Here is a 26,690-nt window from a genome sequence, read left to right as displayed (position 1 = left end):
GAGACGAGCACTGGCGGAGCAGGGACAGGCAGGGGCTGCAGGCAGGGGCCGCAGGCAGCGCCGCGGGCTGAGCTCGCTGGTGACGTTCACACGGGTGCAGAGCCAGAGGGCCCCGGCCAAGCGCCCGCTGCCGAGATGGTGCCGTTCCTCCCCGCCAGCTCCCGCCTGGCCACAGGGAGCCCTGGCAGCGCCGCCGCGAGCAGCCGGGTTCGCGGGCCCCTTGGGTGGGTGCTGTCAGCCGTCACCCAGCGCCTGCCAACATCTGCCTCCTGCTGACCCTTCCTCCCCCTCCTCTTTGCGCCAGGTACAATCTGGCCCCTTCCCCTTGCCCAGGGCTTGTGGGGACCCCCCCACCTTGCCCCCTTTTCTGGTTGAACCGTGGGGTGCCGGGGAGCCAGCTGGTCCCCACTGCTGGCGTCACTGGGCAGCTGGGGCGGCCAAAACAGCCGAGCGCTGCCCGGGCTGCTGGCCGGCTCCTCCTCGTCACCTCCTTCGTCACCGGCGGCTCCAGCTGCTGGGAGCGGTGCCGGGGCCAGTGCTGAGCCAGCCGCCGCCTTGGGGGATCCCCTCCGCCTCGCTGGGCTGGATGCGGCCCCGCGGGCCGGGGGGAGGCGGCGGTCCCGAGTCCCCGGCGCACGCGTCATTTTTTCCAGCCTTTCAGCATGTTTACGTGGCTGCGCCCGGCTGCCGGCTGCAGAGACAGAGAGGGAATTTTGGGGGGCAGAACCCACCCCGAGCCCCTTCAGCGTGTGTGGGGGGGCGTTCCCCTTTTCTTTGGGGCTTAAACACGAAAATCTGGGTCCCCCTGCGGCGTGCCGGGAGCGGGTGCCTGAGCATCCCACGGGCCGGGCTCTAGAGGGGTGGTTTTGGGGAGAGGGAACAGCTTTGCATGGCTCTCCCCCTCCCTGCGCCTGCGTGTGCACACGCGTGTGCCCGGGCCTGCCTTGCACGCTCATCCCTACGGCACGGGAGGGGGTGGGAAGGTTATTATGGCCCCAAAATCCGAAGGAAGGTGAGAGCGTGGAGGAGAAGCCGGGAGCCTTTGTGTCTGGGCTGGGTTTGGAAGCGATTAGCGGGGGGGTTTACGAGCTGGGTTATAAATGGCCGGTCGTTAAAAGTTTTTTATGTCGTTGGAAATGAGAAGCAGGCGGCCCGGCCCCAGCTTGTCGCCAGGCGCTGGATGCGGCCGGCGGCTCGGGGTCGGAGGGGCTTCGCTTGCGTCCCACCCGCCGACCCCTTCGGCCGCGGGCCGGGGCTGGGGCAGGGTCCCACCGTGCCGGCAGCCAGCCGCGCAGCAGAGGCCGTGGGGCACGTGGGCTCCCTCCTGCCCCACAGCCGGGGTCCCCGGTGGCCGCTGGGCTGGGGCAGGCCATGGTCGCCCCGTCCAGCTGCGTTTCATTTCCGCAGCGGGCGTGGCGGTGGGGGCTGCCCCCCGCCAGCTGGGATGCATTTACTGGGATGTGGGGCGGAGGCGACAGGCGACCTGCCCTCGCTCAGCCCCGCACCGCGGCTACCCCCAGCCCGGGGGGCTTCGCCGCCCCGGCCCCTCGCGTTGGAGCCCCCCATCCACTCTCCCAATGCAGTGGGGGGTCAGAAATGAGCCCCCAGTGGCTTCAGCTTCATTGCAGCCGGTGGGATGTGGGTGCCCCACAGGCTGGGGGCAGCGGGGGACCCCCTGGGGAGGGGCCCACGTCCCCTCCCGAGGGGCCCTGGGGCATTGACAGCATTTGGGGGGGACCCACGGGGGTGCCGAGGCGGGGAGGGAGCCGTGCCCGGGCGAGGGGGTCGCTCAGCGCTCTGGGTGCTCAGGATTTCTGCGGTTTGCGAGGATTTTTGCAGCTCGTCCTGCCGGGAAGGGGGAGTGGGGCGGCGGCGGCCGCCGGTGCCGGCTGTTTCCAGAGGCTGAGCCAAGCACCGGGATGCGGCTCCTCGCCAAGCCTCTGCCTCTCCCGATGAATCCGAGGCCTTCCCGGGGATCACTGGCTCTCGGGGGAGTTATTTGGTGCCGGTGTTTGCCCACTCACCCCAGGGCTTTCCCGGGATGGGAAGGAGGGAGAGGAGGGTGGGGTGCGAAGGCTTTATCCGCCCTTCCCGGCAGGATCCCTTCCAGATGTGGGGCTACCGGGGCCGGCGTTCATAACCCTGTGGGGTCGCGGTGTCCAGCACAGCCCCGGGATGAGGGGTCCCCGTGGGGATGGGGTTGCCTGGGGGGGTTGCAGGCAGGTCCCACCCCAGCCCCCTCCTCCGGTTCTCCTGCAAATGGGGCAAGTTTGGGTTTTTTTCCCCACTTTCCCCAAACTTGAAGCAAATGTGTGGCATCGCCCCATCCCGTTCCTCCGTGATGGGGGCACATGGCTCCCGCACCCCCAGGATGAAGGGCTTGGGGTGACCCCCCCCTGGACCCCCTCCCCGACCGAGCGCCGTCCCCGTCCCTTGTCCGCTCTGGCATCGCGTCGAGCAGCTGCGTCGCTGTAGGTAAGGTTATGTCAGCTCTTTGTTATAAATCCTGTTCTTCGGGGGATTAGAGACTCGCTGCAAGCCAGAACTTGGCTCGCCAGCGTCGCAGCCCGGAGATTTTTGGGGGCGAGAGGGATGTGGCCGGGAAGGAGGGGAGGGGGGTGACGGTGACTCTAGTGGGGTGTTTTCACCCCAAACCGGAGCCAAAAATCTCTCTCCTTCCATTTCAGAGCTGTCGATGAACCAGAAACGCCATTTCTTGCACGCCCGCCGGCTTTCGGCCGGGGCTGCGATGCCCGGGACCGGCGCCGCGGCCCAACCTGCCCCGTGCGGCACCTTCCTCCGGCCGTTTGCCGAGGAGAGAAACCCCCGGAAAATAAATCATCACGCTTTACCCCGTCCCAATTTATCAGGGGTTTAATCTAGCGTTAGCAGTTAATCTTCTCGCCGTCCCCCAGGCCCGCAGCCAAAGCAAACCTCCCGCCGCGCGGCGAGGGCCGCCGGCTGCGTTTGGTGACGCGCCCCCCCCGCCCTCCTGCCGCTCCCCGTCCCCGTGCGCACACGTGTGTGCACGGGCGCGCACGCGTGTCTGTGAACGTGTGGCGGACAAATTGCGTGCGCGTGAAGCTTGCTGATGTCCGCGCGCGTGGATGTGCGTGCAGGAGCACCTGCACCTTGCCTGCACACACGTGTGCGAACGTCTGCACGCGTGTGAAGGCATGTGTGCAAACATGTGTGCCCCCGGCGTCCTCCGGGCGTGCGCACACTCAGGGGTGCCCGGGCAGTGGGCTGCTGGGGAATGCAGGCAGATTTAGGGGTGTGCAGGCAGATTTAGGGGGGTGCAGGCAGATTTAGGGGGGTGCAGGCAGCTCCAGGGGGGTGCAGGGAGCTCGGGGGGCAATGTGGGCAGTTCGGGGGGGGTGCAGACAGTTTAGGGGGGTGCAGGCGGTTCAGGGGGGTGCAGATTATGGGGGTGCAGGTGTGTGGGTCGGTTGGAGGGGATGCGGGCAGTTGGGGGGGGCTGTGGGCAGGCTAGGGGGGTGTAGGTAGCTGGGAGGGGGGGTGTGAGTAGTTCAGGGGGGTGCAGGCAGATTCGGGGGGTGCACGCAGCTGGGGCGGGCAAGTCGGTGCGGGGGGGGCTCCCGGGGGTGCCCCCCCGGTGCGAAGCCCCGCAGGTGAACTCGGAGCCCCCGGCAGCGGGGCCGGGAGCGGGGGCGGAGCGGGAGGGACCAGCCCGGCAATAAAACGGGCGGGACGGGACGGGACGGGAGAGCGGCGGGGCCGGGGCCGGCGCGGAGGGAGCGGCGGGTCGCTCGGTGCCGCTCGGTTTCCCCCCCTCCCCAGCCGGTGCCCGCCCCCGGTAGCCGCGATGCCCAACTTCTCCGGGAACTGGAAGATGAAGAGCTCGGAGAACTTCGAGGAGCTGCTGAAGGCGCTGGGTGAGTGCGACCCCCGGGGTCCTGCCCCCCATCTCCCCTCCAAAACCCTCCGCCAGCCCGGGGTGGGGGGTCGCAGGGCCCCGTGTGCGGGAGGGGACCCCCTCCCGCTCCCCCTTTTCACAAAGCCCTCGGTGTTGCTTCCGCACTGGGGAAACTGAGGCACGGGGGGGGACCCCCAACCCAACTTCTCCCCCACAAGACCTGCCACCATGACGGTCCCCTTCACACCGAGGGGTTCCTCGCCCCAGCACCCTGCGCCTGCTGCCCCAAAGGCACTCAGTGGGGCTCACCTGCCCCACGGGGGCCCCAAAACCCCAGAGGAACCTCGCTGCGTGGGTGCCCCATCCCCACAGGGCTCATTTCGGGTCCCCTCCACCACCCACCACAGTGCCGTGTCCCGGCTGCAAGCGGGGAGGGGGGCTGATGTGGCCAGGACCCATGGTGGGGGGGGGGGGAAAGCGGGGGGCACAAGGCTGTGGGGGACCCCGGCGCTTTGAGCAGGGCCAGAGCCAGCTCCCCCCCGCCGGCTCCCCTCTGCCTGACCCCCTCCTCGCCTGCCGGGGAGCTGCCGGAGCAGAATATTTTCCAGGTTAGGGGATACGTAACAAATATTTCAGCATAATTATCACTTTCTTGGATTTCACTCCCCTCTTCCCCCCCCTCGCCCCCTCTCCCCCCTCCAGCCCCACCGGTGAAACTGGCTCAGAGAAACCTCAGCAGGAAAATAAATCTGCCAGCCCGCAGGCAGCCGCTCTTCCTTTCCCACGGCGCGAGCGGGGGGCTCCTGCCCTTCGTCACCCCCCTGGCCCCCCAGCCTTTCGGCAACTTTGGGGGAAGCCGATACCTCCGGACCTCCTGGGCGGAGGGGCTGGGGGGGGGGGAAGCAGCTCAAGACCCCAAATCTAGCTGCATCATGCCTCACACCCCCCCCCCCCGATTTTGCTCCTTTCGGGGGCTGTTTCTCCTCGTCCTCCCATCCCGAGCATCGCAGGGGGGATGCGGGGGGGCTGCATCTGCCCGCAGCCAGGTTTTGGGCACCCACCCCAGGGTGAGTCAGGCCTCAGAGGGAGGGAAGGGACCTGGGGGCGGCTGTGGGGACCCCAGCCCCACAGCCCTGGCCAGCAGCAGCATCCTGGAGGGCCTGGTCGTGGGGACATGGAGGGGACCCCACAGGGATGCGTCTGTCCCCTCTGCAGGGGGATTTGGCTCCCAGAGCCCCCCCTGCCCCCCCAGGGATGCTCTCACGAGCACCCACATCCCACCTGTGTCCCCACAGGGGACTGTCTGTGTGCCCCCTGTGCCGGGGGAAGCCCCTCTCTGTAGGGCCCCTCTCTGGGGGGCAGGGGGTGGTGGCCGGGGCACAATCGCTCTCCCGGGAGGGCAGGCCGGGTGCCCACCCGCAGCTTTCGGCTGCCAGAGGGTGACACAGGAACAATGTCCCCAAAGAGCAGCCCTCCGGGAGCCAGGCTGCCTCCAGTGATGGATGAGCCGCCTCCGGGAGCGGGGACAAAGCCCCAGCTGCCCTGCGGCTAGCGGGGGGCTGCGGGGGGGGACCGTGGGGACCCCTCGAGGGGTCACGCAGGTCACTGAGCCTGGAGCGGGTGCATTGTCCCCGCCGTCACCCCATGCTGCTTGCCCCCGCACCCTCGCCATCACCCCCATCCCTTCCCTCAGGCGCATCCGGAGCCGGCCCTGGCATCGCCCCCCCCTCCCCACCAGGTAATGAGAGCCAGATGTGTCCCAGATGTGTGGGGCGGGGGGGTTCCTACATCCCCCCCGTGGGTTGCCCTGAGCCGCCTGCAGTGCTCGGGGTCCCCCCGGGACGTGTCGCTGCCGAATGGGGGGCCCGGGGCTGTGTCCCCGCCATGTTTGTCCCCAGGCTTTGAGACGAGGGGGAGACGGGGCCGCATCCAGCCCCGGGAGGCACTTAACCTCCCCGGCTGTGGGTCACCCCACGGCGGGGGATGCTGCAGGCGGGGAGTTCAACGCCGCCATCCCCTTCCCCAGGCGTCAACATGATGCTGAGGAAGATCGCGGTGGCGGCGGCCTCGAAGCCGGCGGTGGAGATCAAGCAGGATGGGGAGAGCTTCTACATCAAGACCTCGACCACCGTCCGCACCACCGAGATCAGCTTCAGGATCGGGGAGGAGTTCGAGGAGCAGACGGTGGACGGGCGGCCCTGCAAGGTGGGGGCTGATCCTGACGCGAGGCACGAGGGCCGGCGCGCTGGGGAGCCCGCGAACACGGATTTGCACGCGCGCGGGCACCGGCGCACGCGTGCGCGCGCATCCGCTCGCGGGAGCGTGCGTGGAGTCGACGCGTGCGCGCACGCTCGCGCGAGCTCCCGCGTCCGCGTGCGCGCGGCCACGCGCTCTCCCCGGTCCCGCTCTGGGCACCCCCAGGTGACAGATGAACCCGGGCAAGTGTCGGGGCCGGGGACCAAATGGCTCCATCCATCTCGGGGCGGGCGGTGATGGATGGTCCTGCCTGGCGGGGGCGTCTCGGGGCGTCCCCCCCGCCACCGCTCAGCGTCGCGCTCTCCCCGCTCCGCAGAGCTTGGCCAAGTGGGAGAGCGAGAACAAGATGGTGTGCGAGCAGCGGCTGCTGAAGGGCGAGGGGCCCAAGACAGCCTGGTCCAGGGAGATGACCAACGACGGGGAGCTCATCCTGGTGAGGACAAGGGGGTCCTGGGAGGGGGGGGAGCATCTCTGCCCCAGTGCATGCTGGGAAACTCCTGTGGGGTGGGGGCCATGGCCATGACCGTGACCCTGCCCCTCCTTGCAGACGATGACAGCCGACGACGTCGTCTGCACCAGGGTCTACGTCCGGGAGTGACGCCCCGGCTCCGCTGACCCCTGTCACCGCGCCAGCGGCCCCGTGTCCCCCCCGCCCCGGCCCCATTACCCACCCTGTGTCCCCTCCGGTCCCCTCCACTCACCCCACAGCCGCGGGGAGGGGGTGCCTCTTCCCACGGGGGTACATCGGAGCAACCCCTTTTTTGGGGGGGGGGACACACATGCAGCTTTTTCTCCCCCTCCCTGTGGTGCGGAGTCTCTCTGGGGGCCGGAAAATCTCGTTTTCTGGCCCCGTTCTGCCGCTGCCCTCGCTGCAGACAAAGCACCCGGTTTTTGGAGAGGCGCCGGGGCCGCGGCGGGGGGTAACGCAGCCGCCTCCCTGGCCCTTTGGGTTGGTTTTAACTGTTTTTGGTTCAGTTTGATTTATTTTCCTTTTTTTTTTTTTAATGCAGCCCCTGGCCCTCGCCCTGCCCTGGGGCTGCGCTCATTCTCCCCCTCCCCAGTATTTATTTGTGAATATTGTAGCAGGAGGAAACACGAACAACCCCAAACTGGTGCCACCGCGGCGGTAACAGCTGCAGGTCTGAACCCCCCCAGGGTCCGACCCCCCCGTCCGACCCCCCCCCGCCCCCACCCCGGGCTCGTCCCTGCCGCCTCCCACCCTTGTCAATAAATGTCCTACAACCCCCCCGGCGTCCCCGTCCCCTCCCGGCACCGCCGGCACATGCCCCGATCCTGCGCCGCAGCCCTTGCGCAAGGGGCCGGGGGCGAAGGCGGTGGCCGGGTTGGCACGTCCCGGCGTGGGAAGCAAGGGGCAACCGTGGGGCAGGGAGGGTGGCGGTGGGGCTGGGGTGAAGCTCACGCTTTGGACGCAGCGTCGTGCTCCGGTGCAGGGGGGTGAGATCCTGTCCTGGCTCACCTGGAGGAGCCGGGGCACCCATGGGTGCTGCCTGCCGGGATGTGGCTCCCTGGCCTGCTCCCGTGGGGTGCTGCCTGCTAATTGCCCTACAGGAGGTGGCATTAATTACCCCGGGGGGGGTGTAGCTGCCGGGGAGGGGGCTTGGCTTCGCCCCGTGCCCCGGGTGGGATGCTGCAGCGCCGGGGAGCGTGTTCAGCAGAGGGAAGGGTGTAATTACACCTTCCCTGGGGAGGAGGAGGGGGGGGGGGAGGAAGGGCTCCGGTATCTCCAGGTGGACATTTGGCAGACGCCCATCGCCCCCGTCGCCATTCCCAAAACGCCGCCAGGGCCGCGGCCCGGCTCTGCTGCCATCCCCGCTCCGTAACCAGCACCAGCTGGCAGCACCGGCGGGACCGGCGCCAGCAGATGGGGTGGACGCTGGATCCGGCCCCCTCCCCTTTTTCACCAAACCGACCGTTTTTCACCCCGGAGACCTGGAAAAAGCCACAGCCGGGCGGGAGCAGCCGGTAATGGAAACCAGCTGGCCCCCCCCCCCCCCCGCTCCCCCCCCCCCGCGCCGCCTCCGCCGCTCCCGCGTCTCCCCTTCGGAGGAATATCCTCTTTCTCGCCGCTGCCCTGGGGGCGGCTCCAGTTCGTCTCTCTTCCGAGCCCCCAGGTTGGGGGGGGGTCCTGGTACCCCACGAGCAGGGGCGGCGCATCTGGATGGAAGGGGGAGTCTATGGGGCTGCCTGGACTCGGGACTCACCCCCCTCCCCCAGCACAGCATCTGGCCGGGCTGGGGCCCACTGGGGACGTGGGGGTCCCATCCTGTGCCAAGGGGTGAAGGGGGAGCCCCGTGGGGTGGGTGCAGGGGCTGGGTGTGCCCCCTCCCCGGTGCGGGGCCGAGGCTTGGCCGCCGGCGCGGGGCGTCGGACGGCGGCGGCGCCTGAAACAAAAGCGAATTCCTCCTCCGGCCGCTGCGGGGGTGCGGGGCTGGGGGCCCCCGCGCTGGAGGGGCCGCGAATGACCCCAAAACCTTGCGGGATGCTCTGGGCTGTGCCCCCCCGCCCCTCCCCGGGCCCGCGTGGGTGGTTTCGGGTGCCCCCGGCCCCTCTAATCCGGCACTAATCCTCCCCGCTGACCTCGGCGGCCCCCGGCCGGCCCCGCTGGCCCCCCGGGCTGGGGAGGGGGCCCAGGCTGGCCCCTCGCCTTTCATCTGCCGGAGACAAAGCGGGGCCCGGTCCCCCGCCCGGCTTTGTGCTGGGGGAATGAATGCCCGACCCCGGGGGGGGGGGGGCCGGCCCCCCGCCCCTGCATTTGTCATGCACTTTTCGGGCGGTGAGGGTGAGCAGGGTGGGAGATGTGGCCCCTTCGGGGTTGCACCTCATTCCTGTCCCTCCCCCCCGCCCCTGGGACCCCCCCCCCGCCGCCAGTGGAGCTATTGGGAGGGAGCTGGGGCCTTCGTCCCTCCCGAAGTGGGGGGGTACGGGGGGCTTAGCCGGGCTGGAGGAATAACAGCCCCCTCTCGAGCCCCACGGTGCTGGGAAGGGGCTGAAGTGGCTTCAGCCAAGCTGTGCCCCCCACCCTGCCCCCCAATGCTGCTGCGAGCAGGGGCTGAGCTGCTGCCCGCCCCACACACAGCCCCCCCCGGCCAGGGTCACCCCCGGGTCGCTGCCCACCCTGCATGGTCCTGGGGGAAGCGGGGGGCTGAGCCGCCAGCAAAGCCTCCCCGCCACATTTTGGGGTTTGGCCGATGCACCGGCGGCCAAAGAGGTGCCAGGCTTGGGGGGTCTGCACCCCTCAGTCCCCCTCGGAAAGGGGGTTTCTGGGTGGGTCACCGGTTCTGCGGCCGCGTGGCCTCGGCGCTGCCCCTCGGCGAAGGGACGGTGGTGGGGCGCAGCCGGGGTGTCACGCCAGATGCGTTGCTGAGTCAGCGGGGCCGCGTGCCCCGGCGGGCTCCGGCACACGGCCACAGCCTGGCCCTGCCCGGGGCGTGGGCAGAGACCAGCCGGGGGTCCCACCGCTGGGGTCCCCTTCCTCACACCCGGCACGACACGCAGGTCCCCTCGCCTCGGGGGCGTCTCTGCCTGACGTGGGGTGGCACGCCTGTCCCCGCCAGCGGCTCAGGGCAGCCAAGGACGCCGATGCCTCAACCGGGCGAGCGGGGTGACCCCAAAAGCGTCATCAGCTCCGGGAGGGGACAGCCAGCGCTTTACAGGGGGGGACACCATCACCTCCCCTGCCGTCACCCCAGGGCTGCCTCACCCCGCTGCCCTCCGGGCTGGGGGCTGTAGGGTGGGGAGGGAGCCCCCCACCCTGCTTCCCCACGGCTGGCAGCTGGCCAGCATTGTTCTCAGCCTCCTCCTCCTCCTCCTCTCCCCTCCAGCAGCATCTGGCGCCGGCAGCTTTCCTGGGCCCCGGCGTGGAGGGGGGGCCCGGCTGCAGCCCCCACCAGAACTCCCAGGCTCAGGGGCCCCACGGGTGGGGGGCTGTGGGGTTTTGACCCCATCCTCTTGTGGCGGGGCGGGGGTGTCTCCACAGGCAGCTGCACGCTTTTATGGGGTGCAGCTTGACCCCTAGTGTTTTTTGGGGGCCCATCCCTGCTTGGTAGCCTGGTTCTGCCCCATAGTGTGGCCTGGAGCCCCCCACTCATTCGTGTGCCCTCCCAAGGGGTGAGTGTAGCCCTGAAAAGGGGGACTGAGGGTTTGGGGGTTCTGCCTTCATCGTGAGGGGCTCCAGTGATGTCGAGAAGGGTCGTGGGTGGGTACTAAGAGGGGTCTGAGGGTAGGACAAGGGGCTCTGGGAGTGGTAAAAAAGGGTGAGGGGGGCCAGTGACGGGGTGCAGGGGTCCAGGATTGGGGTGAGGAGGGTCTGGGGAGGACGGGACCCAGCCCAGGGGTCCCGCTGGAGCAGGAGGGGAACGGGAGAGGCTGGGCTGGGAGGGCAGGACCCAGCCCCCGGCCGAGCCCCGCAGGTCACCTCCCTGTTGTGCAAAGCTGGGGAAACTGAGGCACGCCCGGCAGATCAAAGCAGGGAGCAGGAGTCACCGCCTGCACCCCGCCGGCCTCTCCGCAGGGAGCTGCGGGAACACGCCGCCACGCCAGGCTCGGGATTTGCTTTTAATGCCATGTACAAAGTCTTCCCTCTCAAAAAAAAAAAGAAAAATTTTTTTAAATTCTTCCAAAAATAAATTAAAGGGACGGGTCCCCCCACCCCCCAAACCCCCTTCTGTTCTGTGCAAAGAGAAAAAGAGAAACCCCCTCCGCTCCCCAGGCCTGACCCAGGCTCCAGCAAGGAAAGAAACGGGCAAAGCAAGGGACCTCGGGGGGCCCGGGCAGCAGCACCCCACGGCATGGGGCCAGACGGCACCGTGGGGCAGTGGCAGGGACCCCGGTGGGGTCCCCAAATCGGCTCCTGCGGAGGCTTTGCCCCAAGGGCCCACAGATGGGGAAACTGAGGCAGGGGGTGAGTCCCCCCACTCTCTTCATCGTCGGTCCAGGGCTGTGCCGTCCCGGAGCGGGATGCGCCTGCCAGGCTGCCAAGGGCCAGATCCGGCCACCGAGCCCCCGGCCAGCACAGCGGCAGCACCCTCCCCACCGCCACGGAGCCAGAGCCAGAACCTGGCTCCCTCTCGGGGGCAGGTCAAAGAGGGGCCTTGTGCCCCGGCCTCTTCCCTTGGCGGGAGGGTGTGGGGGGCCCCCAAAGCGGGGCAGTCCCGTGCCTGGCTCCCCAGGGGGGGCGAGGGAGGTTAAGTGCTGTCGGAAAGGCGACCTATGTACATCCCTGAACGTGACGGCTCTCCGAGCTCCCTGCCCCGCGACCCCGTGGGACGAGCCCGGCTGCCGCCCGTGGGGGGCTGCAGCCCTCCCCGGCTATGAGGTCTGGCACTGGACGTGTTGGCGCGTGCCATCCTCAAAGTCGTCTTCGTGGTAGGCTTCGCCGGTGTAAGGCCGTCGGCCAGGCCCGCCGTGGGACGTGTAGTCGCTGAGCTCCACCTCCTCCGTATCCTCGGTGGCCATCACCTCCTCCTGGGGCGGGAAGAAGGCCTGGAGCTGGCGCAGGCGGTCGGTGGGAAGCCAGCCGGGCTCGGGGAACTTCACCTGCGAGCGGAGAGGGGAGATGGAGCCGCAAGATGGAGCTGCGGGACCCCGGGGACAGGGGCAGTGGCTCCTGCCCAGCCCCGGCTCTTCACCTGGAACTGCACGATGAGTTTTCCCTTCTGGAAGGGGCTCCTGTAGATGGGCATCCCCTCGTTGGGGACACACTTCAGGTCCCCGGGCCGGATAACATCGCCTGAGACAGAGATTAGTGTCACCTCACTGCACCCGGCAGCTCCTGGCACCGCCCCGGCTCCTTGCTGGGGCAGCGCAGAGCACCCCAACCCCGTCCCACCCCACCTGGCTGGGAGGAGACGAGCAGCGTCCTGTTGTCCAGGGTGCGGATGACCTGTCGGCAGCCGCACAGGGCGTCTGCCAGGCTAATCTCCCTCTTGACGATGAGGTCATCGCCGCTGCGTCGGAAAACGGGGTGTTCCTTCTGATCCAGGACGATGATGATGTCCCCGGGCTCCAGGCGGGAACCTGGTCCCCTTCCTCATGGAAGGTGATCTTCTGCCCGTCCTTCATGCCTGCGGGGTGCGTGGGGACAGCTCAGGGCGTGGGGGGGCCATATTGGGGGTGACCCCACTTCCCCACGCAGCCCCGTCCCACCTTTATCTAGGTGAACGCTGAGGATCTTCTTCTCCCGCACGACCTTGCGGCCGTTGCAGGTGAGGCAGCAGTCCCGAGGCCGGATCCACTCGCCTTGGCCCTGGCACTGGGAACACACCGTCTGGATCTGCTGGATCATGCTGGGCCCCAGCTGGTGGATGCGAACCTCCATGCCCGAGCCGTGGCACTTGGGGCATCTCCTCTGGGCGCCCTCCCGCACCCCGCAGCCTGCGGCCAGGGGAGGCAGAGAGGTGAGCAGCTGGGCTGCGGTGATGGGGAGGACCCCTGGGGCACCCCGCAGCCCGGCCCCTCCGGCACTCACCTCCGCACTTCCTACAGATGATGTTCTTCTGCAGGGACAGCTTGCGCGTGGTGCCGTTGTAGAGGTCCTCCAGCGACACCGAGAGCTGATGCACCACCGTCTTCCCTGGATGGACGGAGGGGAGAGCCCAGATCAGCAGACGGCTCCACACCAGCCCCTGAACCAGATGGATGGCGGCCGCTGCGGCTCAGCATCACCGGTTCTCCATGGGGAGCGGTGGCTGAGAGCTTCCCTCCAAAGGCAGTTCTGCTTCTTCCTCTGGGATGGTGGCAGGCACAGAAACAGCTTTAAGCCGGGCTTGGCGTGAGGGCTCAGAACAGCCTCTAGCATGGATCTCCTTGCGTCTCCAAGCCCAGATTGTGCCAGCTGCCCCAGGGCAGCCAAGGGTCCCCAGCGTGGATCAGGCATGGCTCCTACCCCAGGGCCCTCCACTGCCCGGCCGCCCTCCAGCTGCTTATCACCTCAACTCAGCTTTACCTGGAGTCGCCGAGACGCTCTCCTTGGCCTCCTAATTGCCCTGCTATTAAATCGTGCCACTTCAGCAAGAAACGCTGTGGCGAGTCACCCTCTCCCTGTGACCCAGGCCAAAAGCATCCGTACAGTCATCGGAGCAGCCCTGCACGCCCTGCGTCTTGCTGCAGCCACCCCCGGGGCTCGCGAGGAGCCGAGGGCAGCGCTGGGCTGACTCAGCCCAGCCCTGGGGACGGCGGGGGAAAGCTGGACAGGGACAGGGAAGGGCCCTTTGAAGAGGGGCAGATGGAGAAAGTAATGAGGGTGACGAGGAACCGCGTCGCGCTGTGCACCGCGGGGAGGGAGGTGGCCCGAAGGCTGCCACCGGGTCCCCGGCGTCACCCGAGCCAACACCAACGCCGTGCCTGGTGTCAGCCCCCCCCCAGCACCTGGTGTCCAGGTGGGTCATTCGTCCCCTGTACCTCGCCTGTCTGCCCGGCCACGCATCCGCACTCCCCCGCCGAAGAAGAGGTCAAAGATGTCCATGGGGGAGCCAAATCCGCTGCTTCCTCCTCGATTCCCCAGGCCACCCTCCTTCATGGCCCGCTCCCCGCCGCGGTCATAGAGCGCCCGTTTGTGGGTGTCCGACAGCACCTCGTACGCTTGGGAGATCTGCTTGAACTGGGGGTGGGGGAGAAGCGAGTGAGATGAGGGGGAAGCGAGCCGGGTGCTGGGTGGGGGCCGGGGGGGCTGCACCTACCCGCTCGCCCTCGCTGGGGTTCTTGTCGGGGTGGTAGCGCAGCGCCAGGCGCCGGTACGCCCGCTTGATCTCATCCAGGCTGGCTCCCGGCCGCACGCCCAGCAGATCGTAGTATCCCGTCTCCTTCACCATCTTCCTCACTGCTGACGTGCTGTGAGAGGAGAGAGCTGTCAGCCTGGGACCCCTCCCCGTCCCATGACACCCTTCCGTGGCCCAGGACCCCTCCAAGGGGTTTTATCCCTGTTCTCCTCCCTGCGAAGCCACCCTGCTCCCGGCCTCAGTTTCCCCACAGCAGCAGCATCCCATGGGGTGCGGGGTGACAGAGGCTCCCCTGTCCCAGCCGCTCTCCCCCTGCACTGGGCAATGTGCCGGGAGCCGATAAGCCCCACGCGGGGTGTGGACGTGTTTATCTTGCGACACGGGGGGGGGAAACGACACGCGGGGAAGTGCCCGTCCTCCAACACCCTGCCCTCTCCTCTGGCAGGAGGTAAATAAAGCGGCTCCTCCTGACAAACGCCATCGGACCGGCCCCCCCGCGGCCGGCAGCCCCCGGGGGCCCAGCGTGGATGCGTCCCGCGGGGCCCGGGCTCGGCCAGCCCGCTCAGCTGCTCCCCATGTCCAACCCAGGCACCTCCGAGCCTCCCGGGGGGATACGGGGCGGCCGCTGGGCCGTGTACCGGAGCGGAGGGGGATGTCGGGGTGTCCGCCGGCGATGTGACAACCCGGTCCCCAGGGTGGGACGTGACAGCGCGGGCCGGGCGTGGGGGCAGCGAGCACCCCCCACGGGGCACCCCACAGCGCGGGGAGGGACGACCCCAAAGCCGGTCCACGCGGGGCAGGGCCCCGACACGGCAGGGCGACACCCCAAAGCACCGGACACTCCCAAAGAGAGGGCCCACGGGGTGCGCGGGGCCCCCTCCTGCCAGGTCAGGGCAGGCGGGGGCCGTGGCCCCTCTGCTGACAGGCCCCGGCGCCCCGGAACCGGGCACGGACCCCGCTCCCAGGGGCCTCCCCAGGATCGGGCCGGGCCCCGTCGCCGCGGAGCGGCTGGGAGCGAGATGTCAGGCCCAGGGGGGACTGGGGAGGACCCGGGGGGGGCCGGGGGGGCCGGGGCCGCCCCCCACTCACCGCCGCCGCCGCCGCCGCCGCTCCGCTACCCGTCTCCGAACTCTCTGGAAGCCGGGGACACGCCCCCCGCGCTTCCCATTGGCTGGGGGCGTCCTCGCGGGGTCCGCCCTCTCCTCTTCTTGCGCCACACCCATTGGCCGCGACTCCCTCAGCCACCCGCCCATGGCCGCGCCCCCTTCCCCCGACCCCAACTCTCATTGGTTGTCGGATGGTCTGGGAGGGCTCGTGAGGCGGAGCGTCTCCCTGGCTTTCGATTGGCTGCAATAGCTGCTGGGTCCGCCTCCTCGGCCGATACTTTCTCTTTCATTGGCTCGAACCGGACGGCCAATCAGAGTAAAGTGTGGGAATTCCGAACGCCGCGGCCGTCCTGCAGGGGGCGGTGTGGTGCGCGGCGGGCCCGGTCCCGCCGCCGCGGGGCCCGATCCAGCAGGGCCGGGGATCCCCGGGGCGGGGGGGGGGTGTTTGCCCTCCCCTGGTGCCGCCCCAACGCGGAGAGGCTTTTGGGGGTGTACTGGGCCTGCCTGGCAGTGCCCCCAGCCGGGACCCTTTCTGCGGAGATGCCTGGCTGTTCCCCCCTCCCCAAATAGGCTTTTTTTGGGGGGGAGGGCTGTCAACAGCAGGGAGGGGTTTGGGGGGTCCCGTGTCCCCGTGTTTGGGGGTGCTGAGAATTGCCAGGAGCAGGCAGGGACCACCGTGCTGTGGGGCGTTGCCCTCCTGGGCTTGGCTGCTTTTGGGAGGCAGGCGGGGGGCACCGCTGGTTGTCACCCCCCCCCCGGGGCCAGGTCTGCTGCTGCCCTGCGGGCCGAGGGGAACGGGGGGGGGGGGCTGTCCTGAGGGGCTGGGACCCTCCAGCTCCCCTTGGCCACCTGCGGCAGGGCCTTTCCCTCTCGCTTGCCCCATCGCCGGGGCTGGCTCAGGGAAAAGGCATTTCTGCAGCCCCCCAGGCCCGGCGTCAGGCCGGAGCGGGGCCAGTTGCCCCGTGGGGTGCCCTCGCCCCCGTGGGTATGAGCCCTCTCCGGGGCCGGCAGCGATGTCCTCCCTCAATCCTGCCCCGGGCAGCTGGGCTGGCCCCCAGGGTCCGGCCGGGGGCCGTGATCAGAAAGGAACAAACCCGGAGGAGGAAGAGGAGGAGGAGGAGGAGGGAGAGGAAGGAGAGGAAGGCGCTGGGGTCTTGGTGCTGTTTGGGATGCACAGGGTGCCCTCCCCCCGCAATGGCCACCCCTCCCTCATCCTTCCAGCCAGCTCTGGTGTCGGCCTCCCGCAATCACTGGCCATGTTTGGACAAGCAGCCGGGCCCCATTCCAGCTCCCGTGGGGCTGCCCCCCAGCACCGTGCTGGGGGGCAGCAGCAGTGCCCCGGACGATGCCGGGAGGGGGGGTCCCACGAGCCTGGAGGCGATAAATCTCCCCTGCACCCGAAACCCAACCCCACCGGGCAGTTGTCGCCCCGCTGGGGTTTCAGCGACCCCCATCCCACCTGCCCGGAGGGGGAATTTGGTCCAAATTCCTGCGAGAAGCTGCCGCCTTCGGCTGATTGATGGCGAGGGGCTGGGAGCAGGGTCCGACATGGGGTTCCCAAACTGGGAATGAGGTCCCCAACCTGGCACCAAGTCCTCAAACTGGATACGTGGTTCCCAAACTGGGCAGGGGGTCTCCAAAGTGGGAACGGGATCCCCGGACTGGGAATGGGGTCTCCAAACTGGGCAGGGGATCCCTGGCCATGCTGGGGATGTTGTTTGGGGCAAGGAGCCGAGGGACCTTCCTGCCCGTTCCCAGGGCCGGATCCGGCATCAGCTGCTCGCGGTGACTCAGGGCTGGCCACGGTCACATCCTGTCCCCAACGGCGTGACCCTTGCTTGGCCCTGTACCCTGAACCTCCAGTGGGCACCGAGTCCGGATCCACGGGGGCTCAGCCCTGTTTGTCCGTGGCAGGTTTGGCCCCGGGGGTCAGATCCGACCCCAGCAACCCTGGCGGGGGGGACACACAGTTTGTCCCAATGCCACCTGCGTGCCGGGGACCGGCTGTGCCGCGAGGAAGGAGCTGCTTTGTCGGCGTTTCCTCCGGCTGCCGCGTCCGGGGCTGAGTCACCTCCTGCACCCGCTGCTCCCCATCCCAGATGCCCCACGGCTCGTGTGGGGTGCAGCTGGGCGTCCCGGCGTGGTGGGGTGCCCTGGGTGGGGGGGCTTCCCCTCTCCCCGTTGTTGCCTCAGCCCCTTTCCCCTTGTGGCTGGCCCGTGGCAGGCTGGATGAGAAGGGAAACTGAGGCACGGCGCTGGCACGCACGTGTCGGGAGCCGGCCGGGCTGCTTCCCACGCCACAGCCCTTTTCCCGTACCGCTCCTACCCCACGCCCGAGCTTAACAACGGGCGGCCGACCGCGGGCTGTGCGCCGCATCCTGCGCCGTCCGGGGCTGCATTCACTGGGGCTGAGGAGGAGGAAGGGGTGCTCGGGGTGCTCTTGGTGGTGGGTGGGTGCCATGTTTCCCCTGTTTTGGTATAAAGGAACTTTTTTGGGGAGGTAACGGCGTGGGGATGGGGGTCAGCTCTGACGGACGGCCCCAGGCGCGCATTCCCGGCGGGGCTCCCGCCGCGGCGCTCGGCCGCAGGCATCCGCGCCGCCCCGATTTGGCAGCAGCTGTCGTGGCGCTGGGGCACGGCGCTGCCGGGGGGTCACGACCCGCCAGCTGGGCGAGCCCCCGAAACCGGGGCAGAGCTTATTATAGCCGGCGGGAGCTATTCCCGGGGGGTGTCTGACCTGGGTGAAGGGCGGGCGAGGGGGGTGGCCGAGGCCCCCCCGCCCCGGCACGTCCCTGGGGGTGTTGCGGCAAGGGAGGGTGCCGGCTGGGGATGGCGATGCCTTGCTGGGGGGTGACGCCCACTACTCACATCCCTGCCCTGGTCTCGTGTGGGGGACCAGCCCGCTTCTCCCGTGGTGGTTTTTGGGTCCCCATCGATTGTCCCCACCGTGCACCCCCCTCGGGGACAGCCCCAGGGCACCGTTGGCCCCAGCGTGGCTCCTGCTCGCCCGCATTTAACATCCCCAAGGGCTCATTTTGGGGAGGGGGAGCGGGGGCTGCCCGCACCCCTCCGGCTATATTTTTAGTCCTTTCCTTATAAGGTTCCCATGATTTTTGGGAGCTGTGAGCGGAATGAAGTCATCGCTGAGGTCATCCCGCCTCGTCCTCCCTCCCCGTCCCGGCACGGGCTCACCCCACAGGGAGTTTTTGTGTGGGCTCCATTGAAATCCCTCTCTCACCCAGGCTTAAAGGAAACAAAACCCTTCCCTGGCTGGCGGGGGGCCAGGCTGCGGGGGGCTGCGGGGGGCTGCGGGGGGCTCTTAAAGCACCAGCCCGGCCAGCCCCGCACAGTTCCCCCCACGACTGCGGCCCCCCGGCCCCCCTGCACCCCGCGCGCCCTTTTGCACGCGCGCGTGCACCGGCACGGTGCTTCCGTCCGGGCGTGCGAGCAGATTTCGGGTGTGGGGTTGGCACCGCCGCTTCGAAAGCAGCGTGGACCCCAAAATCAGATTGCGTGTGCTCGGCTGGTGGGGTGGAACCGGTGGCCTCTGGGTCAGTCGGGTGGCTTTGGGTCTGTGGAGGAGGTGGGTGCGCCCGGTGGGCGTCTGAGCTGCAGCCCCACGCCGGGGTCAGGCATGGGGGGACCGGGCACGCTCGGTCCTGTCGGGGACACGCTTGGTCCCGTTGATACACACTTGGTGCCGTTGGGGACACGCTCGGTCCTATCTGGGACAGTCTCAGTCACATCGGGGAAACTCTTGGTCCCACTGGGGACAAGCTCGGTCCCATCGGTGACATTCTTGATTCTATTGGGGACACACTCGGTCCCGTCGGGGCACCCTTGGTCCTGTTGGGGAGAGTCCCAGTCCCATCAGGGACACTCTCGGTCCCGCTGGGGACACACTCGGTCCCGCTGGGCACACTCTCGGTCCCATCGATATATGCTTGGTGCCGTTGGGGACACGCTCGGTTGGGTCGGGGACAATGTCAGTCCTGTCGATACACACTGGGTCCTGCTGGGAACACTCTCAGTCCCATCGGGGACATGCTCAGTCCCACTGGGGACACTTTTGGTCCCATCAGGGACACACTCGGTCCCGTCAGACACACGCTTGGTCCCATCGATACACACTTGGTGCCGTTGGGGACACGCTCGGTCCCATCAGGGACAGTCTCAGTCCCATCGGGGAAACTCTTGGTCCCACTGGGGACACGCTCGGTCCCATCGGTGACATTCTTGATTCTGTTGGGGACATATTTGGTCCCATTGGGGACACACTCAGTCCCGCTGGGGACACTCTCGGTCCCATCGATACACGCTCGGTGCCGTCGATGAGCGCTCGCTGGCGCGCTCCTCGCGCCCTGCAGACGAGCGTCGCAGGGTTTCGCTCTCCAGGCTGCAGCCCCGGGGGTTTGCGAAGCACCCGGCAGCCGTCCCCACCCCACCGGCTGACCCCAGCCCTCAGCAGCCTCGTGCCATCCTCCTCCTCGGGGCGAGGAAGGGGCTCCCCCTTCCCCCCCGCCATCTGTCCCCCCTCGTCGCTTTGTCAGCACCGGCTGGAATGCGGATTAATTTCGGGAGGAATGTCACCCCCCGCCTCGCGCAGCTCCTCGCCCGCTGCCATCTCCCCCACAGCATCCCGCCACCGCCCCTCCTCGCCCGGGGACCCCGGCAGCCGGGCAGCCCCGCTTTCGGGGGACCACACGGGGGGCGCGGGGGGGTCTTGGGCTGGGGGTTACCAGAGCTGCCATCAGCCACCGACGGGCTGACGCTGCCCAGGCTTTGCCAGAGGGGTTCGTTCGGGCCAAGGGCTGATTGAACGCAGGCTCGGCGCCTGATTAAACTAATCAGAGGGGTTATTTTTTTTTTATTACGGTGTTTGGATCCGTTGGAGTTTAGCCTTAAAAGGAAACCGTCGCCTTCGGGCAGGGGAGGGGGCCGGGGGCTTCACATGGAGGAAAGCAGATAAATGTCGGGTCCTTATCGGCCGCTGGCTCCAAGCATCCCCGGGCGCTGGCACGGGGACGGCCGGGCTAAATCCGGTGCGTGGGCGAGCGGCGGGGCCAGCCGGGCGAGCGGCCCTTCCCCGAGCGCCCAAGGAGCGATGCTGAGCGCACCCGTGGGTGCGAGGCTGTCGGTCCCCAGGGGTGCTGTGGCCACCCTGGTCCCCTTGTCCCCTTGCCCGCGGTGACTCAGCCCTTTGCCCGGCATAAAGGAGCCCATTCTCTGGCCGGAGGCTGATTTATGCGGCTCTTCCCGCGCCGTCCCCACGCTCGGCTGCACAACGGGGTGATTGAGCCCCCTCAGCTCCTTGCAGCCCCCCCTGCAGCCCAGCACCCTTTGGGGGAAAGGGAAGCCGCGATGCTCGGGGTCCCCGGCGGCTGCCCCGCGGGCAGCCTGCCCGATCCGGGCGGGAATTGCAGCTGGTTTTGCTGGCTCATCGCTGAAGGTGCTGGCGCAGGGACACGGGGTGGGCTGGCATCCTGTCCCGCTCCCGCCGGCTGGCCCTGAGCAGCATCCGTGGGGCTCTGGGGACAGGGGAGCATCGCCCCGGGGGGGGCCGCATCGCCCCGGGGATGAGGGAGCATGTCCCTGGGGGGGTACATCGCTCCGGGGATGGGTCAGCATCATCCTGGGGACCCTGTCCCCAACCCGTGCTGCCGCTTTCCTGGCAGAAAGCAGCCTGGAAGTGCAAATCCCCCAAAATCGTGCCCTCCCCTGCCCCCCCCAGCCCTGCCCCGGGGCTGCTGCCCCCTCCGCTCCTGCCCCCCCCGAGGGAATGAGGAGAACTGGGCTGCAGCGGGTCCGAGCGGGAGGACGAGGCTTTATTAAATTAACGTCAAGGCAGCAAATACATCTGGTGTGGGGCAGCCCCATGAGCGTCAGCGGGTCGGGGCTGGGGACCCCTGGGTGCCCGCGTCCCCCCCCCCGCCAGCTCTGGGTCCTGGGGTGCAGTGTTTGGGGGTCCCCAGCCTCCAGCTGGTCTTCCTGGGGTGGCTGCGCTGGGGGAGATCGCAGGGAAGGGGGAAACATGGGGTTTAAATTAAATACAGCCACGGCAACCCACCCAGAGGGGGCACAAAATGAGGCTGGGGTCCTGGAGCAAGCAGGCGAATTTGGGGAGCTGGGAACTGAGCTTGGTGGTCCTTCACTCTGAAAAGGGGTGCAAAAATTCCACACAAACGTGTTAAAAATCATAAGGAGATGGAGAAGCGTTAGGTGGGTGGGCGAAGTGAGGGTGCTGGGTTTTGGCAGGGTGGGGGCTACCGGAGGGGTCCCTCGCCGCTGCCATCACTCGTCCCCTGAGGACCAGGGCTCCTGCTCGGCTCTCAGCCGGCATGCCGGCGGCTGGTCGGGCGCGAGGCACAAGACGTCATCCTCCAAAGTGGACGGTACGGGGATGGCGTCGGCTCCACCGCGCTTGCCGCGGGGGGTGGCATCGGCCAGCTTGGCGCTGGTGGCGTCTCCGGGAGCGGGGGGCTGCAGCGGCATCGTGGGGTCTGCGGTCTCCGTGGGGAATTCCTGTGCTGGCGGCATGCCGGCAATGCCGTTCGGCACCTCCTCGGTGAATTCAGCCAGGTCCTCCAGGCTGGCCTCCCGGTGCAGCCCGTTCTCGGCGCGAACCGGACCCTCCGTCCCCGGTGCCATATCCGCCGGCACCTCCTGCACCGTCAGCTCCTCCTTGCTGGACGAGGTGGGCGAGGAGTCTTCCTCGGCGTCCCGGGGGTGCTCGGTCCCGCCAGGACCCCGCTGCACACCCTCGGCTGCCCTCACCCCCATTACCAGCTCCTGGTTGAACTCCAGGGCTTGCTCAACTATTTCCAAAATATCCGAGTCTTTCATGACATCCGCCGGCACCTCTGCGGAGAGATCGGCCACCTCTGGGCTTTCTTCAATCATCTCCGGAAAACCTCCCCGCTCCAGCGCGGAGCCCTGCCCAGGTGGGTCGGCCGCGGGGGTCTCCTCATCCCCAGCTGGGAGGGGGCTGTCACCATCCGGTGCTTCCTCCTCCACAGACGGCTGCTCATCCGACGGCTGCTCATCCGACGGCTGCTCCGCTCGGTCGAGCGGTGGAGAAACCGGCATCGCCTGGGCCTGGAGCCCTGCCGGAGGGACGGGCTCGGCCGCCTCCCGGTGAGCCACGTTGGGCTCATCCTCCTCCTCCTCTTCCTCCTCCTGCCCCAGCAGCCCCAGGTCGCTGCCTGGGAGCGTTTTGGCTCTGCCGGCATCGCTCTCCAGCTCCACCGTGCCGTCAAGCTCCTCGTCTGACCCAGCAGCCAAACCCTCCCGGCGCCCCGGTCCCTCGTGGGTGCCGGCGCCTGCGGCACCCTGGGCTGGCTCGTCAGTGCCTCCTGTTAACGGCCCCGCAGCCCCAGCGGAGCCGGGATCTGCTTCGGGCACAGCTGGGCCTTCCTCCCGCTGGGCAGTAGAACCCCCAGCATCATCCTCCTCCTCATCTTTCGGCACCTCAGGTTCTTCTGCGGGCATCTCCGTGTCTTCGTCTGCTTCACCAACAAACGCCTCAAAGCGCCTTTCGTCCTCCGGCACCGGGGATGCTTCTACGGCAGCTTCCAGATCATCTTTTCTGCCTTCGGTTGCTTCAACTTTAATTTCTTCAAAGTCCTCGGAGATCTCGGCTTCCTCCGAGCTGGACACCTCTCGGCGGGGAGCAGAGACCATGAAATAGCCTTCCTCCTCAGCATCCTCTGCCACAGGGGCTACCTCCATCCCTGCCTCCTTGTCGCGGCTCTCGGGCACGGTGGGAGCTGGTGGCTCGTCCCTCCCTTCCAGCCATCCTTCACCCTCTGGAGCTATTTCGGATGCAGGGGCTGTCTCAGCCTCCGGGGGGTTTTGGCTGGGTGCAGCCGCAGCCAGCGTCTCCCCTTCGTAGAGGCGCAAGGGCGTGCTGTCGGGCAGCGTGTCCTCCAGCCCCACGCTCCCGCCCGTCTCCGGCGCCTGCTCCAGCTCTCCCCACTGCCCAGCATCCTCCTCCGCCGGCTCGCCGCTCTCCGCGCCGTCACCCGGTGCCTGCCGGAGTGCCGCAGGGCCGGCGCTGCTGCTCTCCGGCTGTCCTGGGTCCGAGCCGAGCTCGTCATCGCCATCCTCATCCTGCACTTCCCACGGCTCCTCCGGAGACTCGGACGGCTCCTGGCTGTCCCCTCGCCCGGCGGCGTCTGCGGGTGCCCGGGCAGGGTGCCCCACGGTGCCCTCCTGCTCATCCCTTGCCAGCCCCGGGGCCGGCTCAGCCTCCGGTGGTGGCTGCTGCTGGCTCATCCCCCGGCTCTCGGCATCTTCTTCATCATCTTCCCGGCTCTCCTCCGGCTCTGCTGGCGACGTGCCGTCTCTCTCCTCGCTTCCCAGCCCTCCTGCGCTTGTCGGGGTGCCGTCTGCCCAGTCTGGCTCTTCTGTCCCCAGAGCCTCCTCTGTGTCCTCTGCTGTCACCTCCCAGTCCTCTGGATGGGGCTTTTGGCTGTTGCCATCATCCCTCCCATCCCAGGGCTCCTCTCCCGGCTCCGGCTCCTCCTGCTCCAGCACCTCTTCCGCAAAGCCGTTTTCCTGCAGGTCCCCGGGCTCCTCCCCGGCTCCGCTCTCCTGCCCCACAGCCTCTCCTGCCTGGGGGTCTTCTCCCCCCAGCGCCTCCCCACCGGCCTCTCCCTTTCCTCCCTCACCTTCTTGTGCTCTGCCTGGGTCCTCTCCTCCCACGGCGTCTTCTTCAGTCCCCGAGGAAGCCTCTTCTGCTGCCATGGCCTCATGGATGCTCGAGGGCTCCTGCTCCGGGCACGGCTCCTGCCCTGGGCACATCTGCCCGCTTTCCTCCTCTGTAGCCAGATCCGTCTCGCAGACAGGCATTTCCCGATGCTCAGACGTTTCCTGCTCTCCCTCAACAAGGTCGTCCTCCAGGTGACTTTCCATCGGCACAACCGGCTGCCTTTCCGTCAGGACAGCACGAGCAGCTGCCGCTTCCCTTTGCAGGGACTCCCCTTCTTGTGCACCCATCCCTTCGCCCTGGAAGTCGCCATCCTCCCCGCAGGGGCTCGGGGGTGCCCTCTCCTCCTCATCCTCCGAGGGGTGTGATGCCTCCACGCTCGGGGCCTCCGCCTCATCCTCTCCTTGCTCTGGCTCTTCCCAGCCAGTCCCCGTCTGGCCAGGGCCACTCGTGTCCTCTGCCTGGGCCACTGCTTCTGCTTCCCTTGGGCTCAGCACGGTGGGCAACTCCTCCTCCCATGCTCCCATCTCTTCCCGGCTCGCCGCGGCACTTAGGGAAGCAGCCGTGCCGCAGGGATGCGGTCCCGGTGGGGACGCGGCTCCGTCCCGGCGAGCGCTGCTCTCCGCACCCAGCCCCTGGAGCACGGCTTCCCCCGCCCTCTCCTCCTCTTCGGGGGCTTCGCCACCCCCGGCCCCCTCGGAGGGGTCTTGCTCTTCCCTGGCCCCTCTGAAAGCCTCTATGCGGGGAGTGGGGCTGGGGGCACGGGCCTCCCGGGGGACCCACGCAGCGCTGAGCGTGGGCTCTTCTTTGGGCTGAGCATCATCTTTCATTTCTTTGAGAGCATCCTCCAGCGCCTCGCTGACCAGCTGGGCTGGGTACCGCAGGCTGGGCGTGGGCGCCGTTCCCGGGGGCTCGGCGCTGGCGTCGTGGGTCTCTGCCACGGCTCCGGGCAGAGGATGTGCCTTCTCACCCCCGTCTCCACCTGGCCAGGTGGGACCCTCTCCCCCTGGGCTCCCCGGCTCTGGCGGCACGGGGCTGGGGGGGTCTGGGGAGAGAGAAGGGGCAGCTTTGCCCGGCTGCGAGGGGCTCGGCGTGGAGTGGCCGGGGGCACTCGGCTCCCTGGCCGTGCCGGCAGCCTGCGGTGCCGTGGCATGGAGGACCGAGCTGATTTTCTGGAGCTCCCTGGTGCTGGGACTCTGGCTTTTGGGTGTCAGAGCGTCGCTTTGGGCTTTTGCTGGTTGTCCCCTCCCCTCCGCCCTGGGGAAGATGGAGGGGCTGGCGCGGTGGTCCCGGGGCAGCAGTCGCCTGACCTCGGCGCTGGCCGGTGCCAGCTTGCTGCCGCTGCTCGCCTCCAGCTTGAGATCTGCAAAGAGCGAGGGGGAGCGCGGTGAGCGTGCCGAAAAGCCGCTCGTGGGGCTCCCCCGTCCCTCCCCTGCCGCCCGGGTGCCTCTCGCTGCCCGCTGCCCCCTCTCCTATTTTTAAACAGAAAGTGGGAAATTCCTCGCTCCAGTCCAGCCGACGCCGATGCTCCCGGGGCTGCGGCGCCGCGCGGGGACGATGCTCTGCCTGGCTGCAGCCGCAGTCGGGTCCCGCTGCTGGGGGACGCGTGCAGGTGACAGGCTTTCCTTGTCGGGTTTTTTTTGGAGGAAAAAAAGAGACGCTCAGCTCGTTCCAACAGCCCGCGGTCCCACTGGGCACACGGATCCGCTCCTGCCCTCCTCGTGCAGGGGAAGAATTAAAAAAAGAGGCGAAGAAGCAGATAAGACCTTATCTACACCGCGGCGGCTGCGAGCCCTGTGCCAGGAGCCCCCCGGCCGCTGTTCACACCTTCCTATCGCGGCCGAGCGACCGCTGCCAGGAAAATGCTCGCGTCTATATTCAGCCTCATCCCCCGAACCCCCCCGGGGGTGACGCGGCGGTGGTGCCAGGGCTGGTGCCGGGGCTGGTGCCGGGGCTCTCTTACCTCGCAAGCCGTTGGCCAGCTTGTATTCCCCGGCTGGCATTTGCAAGCGGGTGCTCTCTGCTTCCAGCAGCGTCCTGCAAGGAGAGGAGCAGGGTGGGTGCTGCGGGGTGGGTGGGCGCCTGCACCGCGGTGGGAGCCGAGCTGCTCCCCGTGCCCTCCGTCGGGCTACGGCGGCTGCCTTGCGGGTAAACTGAGGCACGACCGGGACTACGGGTGGTTTTGCTGCCCTGCCCTGGCTCGGCGGGGGACGCACCGGAACAGCCCCCCTTGCTCCCGTCTCCCTCCCATCCCCCTGTCCCCAGGATTAGTGTCGGCGCAGGGTGACATCATGCTCTGCCGGGGAGGCCCCTCGGCTCGGGGACAGCCCCTATTCTCATGCTAATTGTCCCCCCAGTCCCCTGGCAGCCTGCCTTTGTCTGGGGCCATCTGGAAGGGCTGGAATTGGGGCGCGGGGCTGCCCCTACGCAAGACCCCCCTTGTGCCCGAGACCCCCCGCCTTGCGCCCCAGACCCCTCCTGTGCCCAGCGAGGCGCGGGGTTCGGCCCCAGCGCCCCGCACAGGGGTGCGTGGGGGGAAGCGGCTGCCCCCCAGCCCCGTCCCCGTCGGGGACCTCACCTGTAGGTCGCCACTTCCAGACTCAGGGACATCTTGAGGTGCATGAGCTGCTGCCTGTCCTCCAGCACCTGGGCGATCTGCACCCGCAGCGTCTGCTTCTCCTGCTCCAGGGCCTCCATCGCCAGCTGCCGGCAGCATGGGGGGGGTGTCAGGGCCGCCTCAGCCCTGCCTGAGCCCTGCCTGTCCCTGCCCGACGTGAGACCGTGCAAGGTGGCTCTCGCGTCCACTCAGAGCCCCTTGGGATGCTGTGGGGTGAGGGGTTCCTGGGCACTCGAGTTTCGCACGGGGCGGGGGGGGGCTGAGGGTGAGGAGAGGGGGGCGAGGAGGGGAGCAGGGCTGAAAGGCGAGGGGGAGGCGGCGGGAGGAAAGGCCGGGGGGGATTCAGCACTGCAGGACACCGGCGTGGGAAAGAAGCATCTTTTGGGCGAGC

The 26,690-nt window shown here is 68.4% G+C and overlaps 3 protein-coding genes across 3 annotated transcripts in view; 1 reads left to right on the top strand and 2 right to left on the bottom strand.

Annotated features, from left to right (window-relative positions):
* The first annotated feature begins 3,567 nt into the window (after positions 1-3,567).
* CRABP2 (cellular retinoic acid binding protein 2) lies at positions 3,568-7,579 on the top strand. The gene is made up of 4 exons (XM_082011686.1): positions 3,568-3,896; positions 5,904-6,082; positions 6,450-6,566; positions 6,681-7,579. Exons 1-4 carry the CDS (start codon positions 3,827-3,829, stop codon positions 6,729-6,731), a joined length of 417 nt encoding a protein of 138 aa, XP_081867812.1. The 5' UTR covers positions 3,568-3,826; the 3' UTR covers positions 6,732-7,579.
* A 3,882-nt stretch (positions 7,580-11,461) lies between these two features.
* Positions 11,462-13,977, bottom strand: LOC309414155 (dnaJ homolog subfamily A member 1-like; the record flags this gene model as incomplete). The annotated part of the gene is given in 8 exon segments (XM_082011441.1): positions 11,462-11,689; positions 11,782-11,882; positions 11,987-12,163; positions 12,166-12,216; positions 12,299-12,526; positions 12,621-12,725; positions 13,553-13,751; positions 13,831-13,977. Coding segments are annotated over 8 exon segments (1,221 nt in total). The 5' UTR covers positions 13,963-13,977.
* Positions 13,978-21,266: 7,289 nt separating this feature from the next.
* NES (nestin) overlaps positions 21,267-26,690 on the bottom strand; it is a gene marked incomplete at both ends in the record, with an annotated part of 6,951 nt that continues 1,527 nt past the window's right edge. Inside the window, 3 exons of the mRNA XM_082011599.1 lie at positions 21,267-25,045; positions 25,646-25,719; positions 26,261-26,385. Of these exons, the coding sequence (XP_081867725.1) occupies positions 21,267-25,045; positions 25,646-25,719; positions 26,261-26,385 (3,978 nt within the window). The remainder of the gene's footprint in view (positions 25,046-25,645; positions 25,720-26,260; positions 26,386-26,690) is intronic.

The sequence above is a fragment of the Phaethon aethereus genome (assembly GCF_964289735.1).
Source record: "Phaethon aethereus genome assembly, chromosome: 28".
Classification (NCBI taxonomy): domain Eukaryota; kingdom Metazoa; phylum Chordata; class Aves; order Phaethontiformes; family Phaethontidae; genus Phaethon; species Phaethon aethereus.
The sequence above is the reverse complement of the archived record's forward strand: the minus strand, read 5'-3'. Positions and strand labels throughout refer to the sequence as shown.

Excerpts from the sequence above, each read along its gene's own strand:
- CRABP2 (XM_082011686.1), top strand. The coding sequence starts at position 3,827 with ATGCCCAACTTCTCCGGGAACTGGAAGATGAAGAGCTCGGAGAACTTC. Across the intron at positions 6,083-6,449 it reads TGGACGGGCGGCCCTGCAAG|AGCTTGGCCAAGTGGGAGAG; the intron begins GTGGGGGCTGAT and ends CCCGCTCCGCAG. Across the intron at positions 6,567-6,680 it reads ACGACGGGGAGCTCATCCTG|ACGATGACAGCCGACGACGT; the intron begins GTGAGGACAAGG and ends CCCTCCTTGCAG.